Source organism: Siniperca chuatsi, linkage group LG4 (genome assembly GCF_020085105.1).
Source record: "Siniperca chuatsi isolate FFG_IHB_CAS linkage group LG4, ASM2008510v1, whole genome shotgun sequence".
Lineage (NCBI taxonomy): Eukaryota > Metazoa > Chordata > Actinopteri > Centrarchiformes > Sinipercidae > Siniperca > Siniperca chuatsi.
Window position 1 is genome coordinate 27,333,804 of NC_058045.1, and position 12,845 is coordinate 27,346,648.

At 38.9% G+C, this 12,845-nt stretch overlaps 1 protein-coding gene and 1 long non-coding RNA gene across 2 annotated transcripts in view; one reads left to right on the plus strand and one right to left on the minus strand.

The window, feature by feature from the left end:
- Nucleotides 1-2,353, plus strand: part of swap70b (switching B cell complex subunit SWAP70b) — a 32,279-nt gene extending 29,926 nt beyond the window's left edge. Inside the window, exon 12 of the mRNA XM_044192401.1 lies at nt 751-2,353. Coding sequence (XP_044048336.1) covers nt 751-863 — 113 coding nt within the window. The 3' untranslated portion in view covers nt 864-2,353. The remainder of the gene's footprint in view (nt 1-750) is intronic.
- The window catches only part of LOC122874489, a 61,840-nt gene that overhangs the window by 12,219 nt on the left and 36,776 nt on the right, over nt 1-12,845 (minus strand). Inside the window, exon 3 of the long non-coding RNA XR_006377617.1 lies at nt 712-815. This is a non-coding gene — a long non-coding RNA (uncharacterized LOC122874489). The remainder of the gene's footprint in view (nt 1-711; nt 816-12,845) is intronic.

Genomic DNA, 12,845 nt, shown 5'->3' on the forward strand with positions numbered 1-12,845 from the left:
TCTTCTCCCCAAAGCTACAAACAGACTCCTGCCATGAATAAATTTAATGGCGCCTTCCTCCTACTAATTTCCCAGTAGAGTTCATTAGTGAAATTAGTCAAGGAGAAACAACATGGCTCTTTGTAAACCTGACACACACTCGTCACATACTATCTCAGCCAACTATGTACAGTCTGCTCCCTCAAAGCAGGTTACAGCCAAAAAAGCTGGAGGGAGAAAACATAACAATGAGATATCTAAATTCTGCAGCTACTTTTGGCTGAAGGCTTCATATTAAGAATGTTGTTTACTACAAAGTAAGATGACGACTGTACTAAACATATCAGTCTGTCCAAACTCTTTTGGTGAAAGAATTTTAAATGGCTGTTCATCTGAAACCCAAGAGTCGATAGTGCAGTTTAAGATTACATTTAAGATAAAATATAACTGCATAGTAATAAACGTTATAGGGAGGGCCATGATTACCTAGTCACATTGCTGCAAACAGCAACCCAAGTCTAAGCAGCTTCACATGGTAGAACTGCATGCTTTCACACCAGCTGAAAATCTTGTTTTTGCCGACCTCCATTAGTTCAACTTGCTGCAGTGATGTAGAAGTGTACTCATTACATTTGTCATAGAGCACACTTCTGACAGGTAAAACTGCTTTTTAGACAGGTGTTAAGCCACTTTTAACTATTTAATTATAATAACTCAAGGATATATTCCTACCTCTTTGGTGAAAAGTCTCTTTGATTTCCTCCCTGCAAGGTTCCAAGGGACAGCAGCGGATCACCAACTGGGGCCCAGCAGCCTTTTCTGATGCAGAGCTCAGTCTGAGAGAGAAGAAATGGCAGGAGATGAAGAACCAGGCGGCCCAGTAGAGAGCCCCTGTAAGCCCTGAACCTTAAACATGTCTACAAGTAAGAAGAGAAGACAAGAGAGGGCTGCTGGGATACTGGCTGGTAACTGGATTTTCAGTGGAATCCAAGTGAGATTTACAAGGATAATGTAAGGCATTTCATGTTAAGGGGGCATTAAGTAATCAATGACCCTTATCCCTTTTATGAATCATTAAGTGTTGGCCACTATAGATTAAAGGAGACTCAAGTAACATTATGAGGATTAAGTTCACTAATTCTAGCAGGGATCCAACAAAAATAGTAAGTTAAGTGATAACACCAGGGAAAATGCTGGAATAATAGCTTTGTTGTTATATTTGTCTCCGTTTGTTGCTTAATGTATTGATTGCTATGTCAGTCGCTTGGTCTTGTATATCTGAGCAGTTAAAAATGTAGATTTGTAGTGTCCAGGAAGTCCAAGGAATAGAGAGTTCTCTTTCCAAAACTGTGTACAGGATGTAAAATTAGTTGTAAAGGCTTGGCAAGGTTGGGTCATATAAAATTCATCTTTAACCCTAACAACCACCACCACAGGTACAGTCGGTTTAGGCTACAGAGCAGGAAAAGAAACTTTAAATAGTGCCTTGGACATCTTAATTTTTCAATAGCTGAGCATTGATCCAGCACTAGCTGACCGAATGGCACACGAGTCATAATACAATAAAGCATACGGCAACCATCAGAATTTTGAAAGATGACTCCATCTACTTTAGACCTTCTGTAGGTCTCGCTCTCGAAGCTACAAATTCTTTTTTATACAACGTTAGTACTTCATGGTCTATGAACTTTGGACAAATATGTTAGAGCTAACCATGGCTAAAATTTGACCAAGCTAACAATATACTTAATTTAAATCTGTTGATGTGCAGCTTATTAAAAGTCATTATTGTAAATGTGAGCACCTTTGTCATTTTCTTCCACTTTGTCCCGACTGTCGATTTGTGTCTAATAAATGCACTACTGTTGACCAGAGTCTGACCTGTCCAACGCAAATTGCATGAGCATGTTTTAGGTTCACGCTGTTGTAAAGTTGGTGAATGATGAATCGCACCTGAAGTTGTAAGATCTACTCTCTTTCCTGTGACTATTTCCCCTCTTAACTCTTTGGGACCATTTTTACATGGAAATATAAGGGGTTTTTGTACATATTTTAACAACGGTTTCTGTTTTCCGTACTAAAGTTAAGCTGCATAAAAGTAGTATGAGTAGCTCCTGAGGGTGACATGTTTAATGTAAAGTCAATTATGTTTAACAAAGTTGTCTTCCTTAATTGAACCTTAATTGAAATATCATGTACGATTCACTAAATCTTTTATTATCAAAGTGCTTTTTTTCTCCAATTTGTCTGACCTAGGTTTTTATGTCTGTCACCATCAGTGCCTTTGATACCATCATGACTCATGAATTTTATGTTTTTATATATATGTAAAAAGCTGAAGACTGAACTATGTAATAAAGCATATGTTGAATAACTGGCTTACTGTATTGACTGTATAAAACAGGCGTGAATGCAATAAATACTAATCAGACAAAACACTGCAGCAGAAATTTGTTGCACAAACCCACAGCCAGCTGCACTTTTGCAAATATGTTCAAACCTCTATCACTTTGTAGCCAGGTGACAATTGCCTTAACCTCAGATGTTCACCAGATGGCACTAGAGTGCCACAAACACCACCTCACTACAGAAAGAGATTAGATATGTACAGTATTTCTGATAGCAAAAGACAAACAATAGAGGCATGGCGAGCCACACTTACTGTCAAAGTGTAGTAAATGTGTTAACTTTAGATCATCTGGGGACAGAATAGTTATAGAGAAACGGTGACTTCATTTCCATGACTTCACTGTCTAGACCTTCTATTTTCCAAAATAAAGACGATCACTGTCTTCTGTCTCATGTCTGGCTATGCATGATAAAGACAATTTCATCATGTACTGTTCTATAATTGTAATAATGTCTAATTAAATTATCATCCTCTATTTTTAATCTCTGGTCTTTGATAAGGGACTTAAAGTAATTTGAGATCTGGGGCAAGCAGGGAAGTTTAAAAAGAGAATGAAACATTCCTGCCAATCACAGGTAGACACTGCAGCAGCTCTATAGACAAACCTGGGTTAAACACTATTAATAATCAAACTAATGTATTTATGTGCTGTTTTTAATGTTAGATTTTTATTTTATTTTACTACTATGGACAACTAGGGCTGGGTAATAATTCAATATCAAAGTTTTGATTTAAATCAGCAACTATCTGATGAACGATTATGTAAAAAGATTAGTGCTGAAGTGATTTGTCAATCAATCAATTAGATGACTGACAAAGTTTATCGCCAACTATTTTTGTAGTTTATTAATTGGTAACTCAAACCAAGAATTAACTGGAGGTTGTCTGACAAAAACCTGATTGTCAGGAACTTTTCCTCCCCTTCAAGACACCTGACAATGAGCATCTAATCCTAACAAGATTCAATATGCGTATTCTGACACTGCACAGAAGAGAAAAACAGTATCTAAACGTTATGCAAAACAGACCACCTTGTAAAATCTCCACTTCTAGATAAGGCCCCCTTCAAAAGATCCCCAACTAAGTTAATTCACTCCATCCTCCCTCGTATCGTGCAACAGTCGTTAATTTGAGTGAGACGGGACAGACCAAACAAACACACATAAAATATGTTCCCAAAAATCTGGGGTCCAGATGCGCTCGGCACATACCACAGCTGCACTAACATTGCTTTATGAAACTAGATGGCCCATCATTAACTGCAAGTGCCGCGCCGGATGCACTCTGTCAACCTCCCCGCCTCCCATCCCTCCCAACTACCCCCACAACCCCCAGCAGCGTCTGTATCCCATCATCCCTCTCTCTTTTAAACATCCTCACACTCATCAGCCTGAGGTTATGAGGCTTGTGGCACGCGTGCAGCATTCCTGGGAGGTGATGCGAAACAGAAATGCATTAAATTCCCGATCTGGAATCCATCGCAGGGGGTGTGTGTGAGTGAGAGGGGCAGCGGGGGGGTTACGTTGGAAAATAAGGACAAGGCGGGGGTTAAGGGGTCTCACTGCCCCCATGAGTACCTGAGCATCTGAATTTACAAAGCGTCTAAAAGCGTCTGAGGAATTCAAAATATATAGGGTTCGAAAGTTTTAAGAATTCTGGGTGTGTACAGCAAATGGGGTTCTCGGGAGCCCCGGGGCCTGTGGAGGTTTATGGAGCAGAGGGGGTAAAATGCCTGTTGAACATTTAACTTCTTTCGCAGTATCGCAAATGACAATTCATGGACCCCAGGGGTGTGATACGGCCGTATTAAGAGTTCAGGGAAGCATCTGGAGAGAGTAGACAAAAATAGCACATCACTCCATCTTCACCTTATAGATCTCTATGGAAGATTAAAAGGTCCCTGGAGAATTCCTGTAAGGGTCAACGATGCAAACAGATGTCCTCCTCCGCCTCATAAAAATGAAAAACACAGAAAGTGGGTCCAGAGAGTGAGGAATTAACTGCAGCATTCCACTTCACACCAACTACAGTGACCATTACTGTAAAGAGCACCTCTGCCTTGCTGGTGGAATTTCATCTTCAACCTTATTTCCCCCGTATGTCATCCTTCTTGTCCACCAGCACATGTTTCTCCGCACCACGCTTTCCTGACATTTCACAACATCACATTACAGTTGGATTTGTGTAATGTGGGACTTACACCACTGACTGAAGGTTTTAGTTTAGAGATTTCGTGAGGTTCAAGGGTGCAAGGAGACAGAATTTGGGACAAAGGATCTGGCTCCAATCAGTGCATCTAACTGAGGTTGACTCTGCACCCACAGGAAGGCCGAGCCCGAGGCCACAGCGGGGAAATCAAACCCATCTTTCTCAATTGTTCATTCCAGATATAAATATCTTTTGACAATGCATAGAGCCAAGCTAAAGGTGAGCCGTGTGCCACTCTGACCTCCCAGTGGTATTTTTACCCTCATAGGTCAGAGGTTACTGTGGATACATGTAAAAGTACATGCACATACACACTTACCTACTGTAAATCATATGCAAATGCACACACACCTACATGCATGCATAGTGTCCACACCTGGATGCGCACAGACATCTCAATGCACCCATTCACATACCCAAAAACACAAATGCCGCAAGGCACACAACCACACACCTATAAATGTGCTAAAGGCACACACAGATGCACAGAAACAGATGCATGCACACACAGAAATCTGTTTTTGTTTGTTTTGTTTTTTAATTCAGCCCAATATGAACTGTAATAAGGCAGCAGTGAGGTGTCTATGTGAGCCTACTCTATCTGGGAGGAATGCTTTACGTGACAAGACAAAGACTTCAAAAGCCAATGTCTCATCCTCTTCCTCCCCCATGAACACAAAAGAATGTGTGGCAAGGCGCAAATACAAAACACAAGTGTTTCTGTTGAAGACAAAAAAAATAAAAAATCCTGCAACCCCCATGGACTATGCTGTACTCCAGCCAGCACAAGAAGTTATTTCTTTTTCAGTTGAAACAGTCTGACTCATCATGACTGAGCCAAGTTTGGAGCTGGCCTCCTACCAGAGCATTGTTTACCAGCATCCTACTTAATTGCACAGAGTAAATGAAATCATGCTAAAAATACCCCAGCGCAGCAGGCTTAAAAGAAACAAGTCAACGAGTCAGCAGAGCTCTTCTTCACCGGGTGAAAGGCCAAGTGCTTGATGAGGCGAAGCAGAGAGTAGAATTACCTGCACGCTCCTGTATCATCATCCCTTCCCTAAATACACACCCATTTCTTTTCCTCCAGGATAAGTGTGTCATCAAGGTAAAACTGCAGCTGCTATTTATGATCCCAGAGCAACACAACCTGCTTTATTAGCTTGTCAAAAAAAAAAAAAATAAATAAAAGTCATATGACTCAAAGGAGGGAAAGGCACCTAATCTTAACTGTCATGATCCTCCTGTAGTAAGGACACAGGCCTGGAGCTTCTTCACTACTTCCCTTATTGGCTTTGTCAGAGTATCACAATTCATCTTGGACATCCTTCTTACTAATATGGCTTCCCAAAAAAGTATGTGTCATAATTCTTCAGACAATTTGAGTAAGTTTTGGTAATGAGACTCACCCACTGACAATGTAAAACCCTGTTCAGACATGCACCTCCCCACGTAAAAGTGATGTCAATGTTACACATTGCTTTCATGTCTGGATAAGCGCCCAAAATCACTTTTACATAAAAGTCACAATAGTAATTTTACTAGCTCGAGCCTAGTAACATTTCCCTAACTATGGAAGTATAGTAATGACAAAATTCGTTCAGACTAGAGCTGCAAAAATTAATAAATTATCCAACTGGCAGAAAATTAATCTACAACAATTTTGATAATTAATTTTTTGTAATTTTTCAAGCAAAAATGCCAAAAAAAAAAAAAGATAGTGCAAGCTTCTCAAATGTGAGAATTTGCTGCTTTTCTTGGTCTTACATTACTGTAGATTGAATATTTTGGGGGTTTGGACTGTTGGTCGGACAAAACAAGACATCTGAAGAAGTCACCTTGAGCTCTAGGATATTGTGATGGGCATTTTTCACTGTTTTCTGGTGTTTTATAGACCAAACGATTAACAGAGAAAATAATCGGCAGATTAATTGACAACAACAATAATCATTAGTTGTAGCCCTATTTCGGACCTTTTAAAAAGAGTTCGCCATCTAATAACGTTAAATTATGAAAGCAATGAGAAAATTTCTTAGGGAATTTACTGTGAGAAGCAGAGACGAGAATCCCTCTTGCTTGCGATGGTCATTAATTAAGGCATCAATGGCGAAATAGGACAGAGAACACTCCTCTTAATTTAATTTCATTATTTTATAACTCACCCACACCACTCCCTCTCATCCACCTGTTGCCAAATATTGAGGCTCTTTCCATAAATGTCCCGTCATGTCTGCATAAAGCCGTGAGGAACATTTACATAATTGACGAACATGTCTGAATGACAAAAATCCCTCGCTTTAACAGTTAGATGAAGCCAGCAATGTTACGTATTCCATGTCTGAAAAGGGTTTAACAAACCCTCAGAACCTCTAAAACAAAAGAGGTTCTGAGGGAAAATTTGAAAGAGCATGTCTAAAAAGAAAGTAAAATAAATTCCCCTAGTTACCCAATCCATCTCTCCACTTAATTTTAAAGTGATGAAACATGTCTTAAACCATAAAGTCGTAATTAAGACAATGTGACAGTAATCCTTTGTCTCCAAAACTGGAGATAAACTCTCCAATTGTAATGAAGTGTTATACAATAATTTAGCTCACAAGAGTCCCAGGGTCACATTTCAAAGGGTCTAAATCAGTCAGTGGGGAGACTGGGGTGAGTGATGGCCAGTGATACTAGCCAAATTTAGCTTTTTGATCTACAATCAACGCAGCATTGGGCAAAGATTGTGGCCCTTCAGCATGCAATGCCTCCATGCAAGCAGATGACTCATGGCAGCAGAATGTGATGGAGCAGGAAACATCAATTCCAATTACACTGTTAACTTCACAGGAATAACTATAGTAAACATGCTATTTTCGAAACACGTTTATGGGCCACTTGAGGGACATCCATCTATTGGAATTGGAGAAGACAATGTGGAATAAAGCCCCAAAACATCTTAGAAATGTGATCTACGTTTGCTCTGCTTGTAGCCTTAGTACAAAAATAAAAAAGGATACACACTTGTAGACAGTGACCAATATATCCTTGCAGTTAAAGTATATTGTGTATGAGTGTGTGTGTGTGTGTGTGTGTGTGTGTGTGAGTGAGAGAGTGAATATAGTTGATTTTATTGGCAAAACTTGCTGATCTTAGATGCACAATATGCATGTACACACATCGAGAAACAGTAGTTGTACATCTAGCTATGACAAGATACAAAACATGAATTTTATGTACCAGGTGAAAAACCAAAAACCACAAATCACAGAGGATACAAAAGCAGTTCTGAGGCAGGAAGGTTGCCATTTAAAATCCCCCCCCCGTCAATATACCATCAAAGAAGATATGAAACCCCCAAATGTGAAGCTGCTCAGTGGTCATCAATAGAGTACTGGTTGTACTGGGCAGCTAATAGGTGTGAATCTATGAATCAGTGAATGTGAAGCAGGGCGTTGCTGGAACACACTTTTTCACATTTGTAAAGCCAATTAGTTACATAAGCATTTCTTGCATGTCATTGTTTGTTAGCGTGACTCACTCTGAGGTGTTTTGAAACCAAGTAAAAGTACAACACCCACACTGAGAAAAAATTGTTAAGGAAGATTTCTATAAATATTCAAGGGAGTAAGAAGTAGGATATTTATTGGCAGATTGTACAAAACCAACAATATATCTGTGGGTGGTTGACAGCGTTGTTGATCAATATCAATGACATCTCTGCCAGGTGCTGAGATTTCTGGCTTTCAAATTCCATTTCCCATCCTGCACCCCACCCACTGGAATTTCAGGACTCTCCAAATCGATCCCTGACGTATTTGCACTTTCAACGCAACTATGAAAGACAAGTGAGAAACCAATATCACCAGGCACGTCAGCTATAAAAAACGCAAATATGTGTCAGTTGCAGGTCAAAAAGTAAATTTGGCATGTTGATATATTACCCTCTTCTGTTGAAGTTATTGGCAATTTGATTGGAAAATGTGACTGAATGTGTTGTGGGGTTGTGAAAGCTGTGTCTAATGACTATTTAAAAAGGCTTAACTGTGCTGGACTTAATACTAATCAAACCTAGAAGGAAATACAACACCGACTACATCAGCAATCACAGGGATCGGTACCGGTGTTAGTGGACATTATAGTAAATATAACACTGGCAATTCTCCAGAGACAAATTCAACCTCTTCACTTCCTTTACTCTCTGCCTTCAGTGGTGACCTTAAACACATTTTACTTCACTTCAATGACCACATAACTTTTGTTTGCAATTAATAAAAACTGGATGCAACTAAACAATAGCAATTTGTTGAGTAATCAACAAATTAATCCATAACAATTTTATCAAACAAAGACTCGTTTAAGTCTAGTCCAAGTAATTTAAGTCACAGGTTTTTAGGCAAAAGTGAGACAAATTCACTGGTTCTAGCTTCTCAGATAAGAATATTTGCTGATTTTTCTAGTATCTTTTCTAAACTGAATATATATTTGGGTCTTGGACTGTTCAAATAAAACAAGCAATATTAATGTGTCATATTTGGCATTTTTCTCTATGTTCATAGAGAAAAAAATATTGGAATTCTCTATGTTCATAGAGAAAAATGCCAAAGGTATAAACAATTAATTGGGAAAATGATTGTCAGATTAATCGATAATAATAATAATTATTATTAGTTACAGCCCTAGATGGAACTGAAATAACATTGAAATGATAATACAAGCGCAAATAACTCAGATTATTATTATTTTTTTTAACTATGCTAGCTGCATGCCTCAATAAATGGCAATATCGGTCGGTCGGTCCACCACATTGGTCCAGACTGAAATATCTCAACTATTGGATGGATTGCCATGGTGATCCTCTGACTTTAGCTCTAGCACCACCATGAGGTTGACATTTTTGGCTTTTAGTGAAACATCTCAACAAATATTGGCCATGACATTTGCTACAGATATTCAAGCTCCCTGGTGGATAAATTCTAATTACTTTGGTGATCCTCTGACTTTTGCTCTAGTGCCACCATCAGGTCAAATTCTTAGTCAGTGAAATATTTCAAAATATAATAAAGTGGCACGATTTTTTAGCAAACTTTTGTGGTTCCCAGTAGATGTATCCTAATTACGCTGGTGATCATTTGACTTTCCCTCTTGTGTAACTTAAAAATAAAGACAAATGAAAACATTTGATGCTTAGAGACTTGTTAAAAGCAATGTTTTACTACTTTGTGAAATTTCTTAAGCTATCAACAGAGGTTACTGAACATCTGGTGTATGATTAAGTCTAAAGGTATGAAACTGCAGGTACAGTATTAACCATAACTATTTGTCATCTGTGTTGATGTGGAATCCATGACACACAAAAGAGCAGCATCATTGCAACACATAGAGGCCACTCTTGGGAAATATTTACAGTGCTTTTAAGCGGGACATATTAAAGCCTGTTACAACATGGTCAGAATATCAGATTAACTAACATCTGTGGCTTAACAATGTGTTGAGATTTCTGGCCTTCAAAAGTCACTTTCTGGTTTGTTTTGGAACAAGATCTCGCCCCCACCCCAACTGATATTCTGACACGCTACTCACTCACATTTTTAACTGCCTAATAATGGAAAACTGTGCTACGACGGAGCTACTGGCAAATCATTTTAGCCTTGAATGATCTTAAGTAAATCTCCACAAGATGATATACAATGTGCACATTTTTTTTAACACTGAGAGGCTGTGAGAGTATATCTGACTGCCAAAAGCACACCAGATGGGTACCACAGGACGCATTCACTTGGCAGTAATTAACAAATCAGAAATTCAATACCCAGAAACAATTTAACATGACATCTCTGGTACACCAAAGAGTCAAGTGAGGCAAAGACGTTAACTTTCGAGTCCAGCTTTCTCTGCAAAGAGAGGACACTGCTGTTTATGTGGCAGCTTGGATTTCAAGTTTAAAGTTTGGCATCTGGACACTCATCTCTACCATAGCTCAGTTTGTGATGAAGGATAAGACAGATTTATCTTAAGTAAAAGTTTGTTGATAAAGTAACGTACCAGGAATATGACAAATATTTGCTAATGCAGTGCATTGCCAAGTAACGCTGCTTGGTGTTGTGGCAAAAGTTGAGTTACATAACACCAGCAATAACTGATTTATTATTATTTTTTGCCACTTGGGGGCAGCGAAAATGTTGTGAACACAACTTCAACATATCTTATTTTTTTCATTGGGAGTCATGTTTCTGGCCACCTGGCAAATACAAAATTCACTCTCTTTTAGCTCTGTTTTTGGTCTCAACTTGCTCCTTTCAACACAAAGAAGCAGCGGTTTCATTCAGACGTCCTTTAAGATGCTGAGATGCAAGATACTGTCTGAAAAAGGAAACTCATATTGGTTGCTTTTACATGCAACCTCATGTTTTTTTGGTCACTACCCAGGGCTTATGACCATAAGGGAAGGTTGGAACATACATATGGGTGACAAATTAAAGGAAAAACCAATATAAAGTGTCTTAGTAAGGTGTTGAGCCACCACAACGCACCAGAATCCAAGTCTCTGAACTGGAGGGATGAACACCATTCTTCCAAAACATAGTCCCTCACTGTGTTTTGCGTAGATAGCAAGATTTTCACCTTCGTCGCATCAGTTGTGTACAATGCACACATCACTGCAGACACCACACAGCCCCCTCTCAATAAGCTGTATCTGAATCTCACTTAAGAACAGCTCCCCAAAATACTTCTTTAGTTTAATAGTAGATGAAGCCAGCAATGTTTCAGATTCCATGCCTGAGGTTTTTATTTTCATTCAAGGAAACTAATAAACAACACACTGTGGCCACACTGTAGGACCTGGATGCACCAGACTGTCATTCTATCCAATTGGTCACCCAGCAACTGTAGACAGACCAGACCTGCTGTGTGCCATCCTTGTTTGAAGACTAAAGTAGTAAGTTACATTAGAGTTACTGAATAATAAAGTGAACAAGACTCAAGAAAATGTAGGTATTTCCAACCTCCCGCCACATTACAAAAAAACAAACACACATGTTCTGCAGGGTCATGGATGGAATGATGAACTCAGTCACAACAATACTGGCAGAAAACTGGACTCTCCACATATCCATCACTTGACACAAGATTTAGTTTATATTCAGAGCCTCATCCGGCTCTGATGGACTAGTCTCTCAGAGTAGCGGTTGAGACATTGCTTTCTGAGTTATGTGCTGGAATTCCCATGGCAAACTTCTCACACAGTAATAAGCCAGGTTCACACTGGTCAGGAACAGCAATATTTAGATGAAAACTTGATGACTAACTGTTAACTGGAAATCTTTGGCAATCAATTCAATTCCAGTTCTCGGTGTCACATTTTGATTCAGAATCTCAAAAGCAGAGACAATAATTTTTTTCCAATTTATTTAAGTTAATTGCATAAACTTGGAAGCATCAAAAAAAAAAAAAAAAAAAGAAAGATTTCTGTTTTATATATTGCAGATTTGAGGATATGATTAGTTTGTGTCCCAGTTCTCTTATTTCTGGGCTTGGGGAATAGTGTATGTTCACATCTATTTCACTTTAGGTACAATCAAACAAAAAAAATAAAATAAATAAAGAGCCAGGCTAGCAGCTCTGCGAGGCTGTACTTAGGCACAGCAATGCTATGAGTAAAATGCTAATGCTGCCATACTAACATACTCACAAAAACAATGTTTCATACATACAATGCAGCTCTAAGTGCTTTACATCAAATTGTATACATATACAGACAGATGACAAATTAAAGGAAAAACCTGAATAAATGAGTAGAGAAACATAAATGCAGATGCTTCCACACAGGTGCACTGCACAATGGTACAATTAAGCAATTAACATACAATCATGCTCTGTGGCATGTATAAAAATGCTGATTTTCTATCAAGATGGCAAGAGGAAAAGATCTAAGTTACTTTGAAAGAGTTCATTGTTGGGGCACGGATGGCAGGAGCTTCAGTCACAAAGACTGCTCAACTGGCTAGTGTTTCAACAGGAACAGTGACTAAAGTGACATCGGCACTTAGATATATGGGAAAGACTAGCACTCGGTAAAAAGGGTTGGAAATTGTGGTCAACAGCACACATTTGATGACCGTGACGCTCATGCATAAGCACGACATGCAAGGAAAAACGGAAGAGCAACTCTTGCTCAGGTGACTGAGAATGTCAATGCAGGACGTGATCAGACTGTCAGCAAAAACAGTCTGTCGACAATTACATAGAAAGGGATATTAAAAGTTGG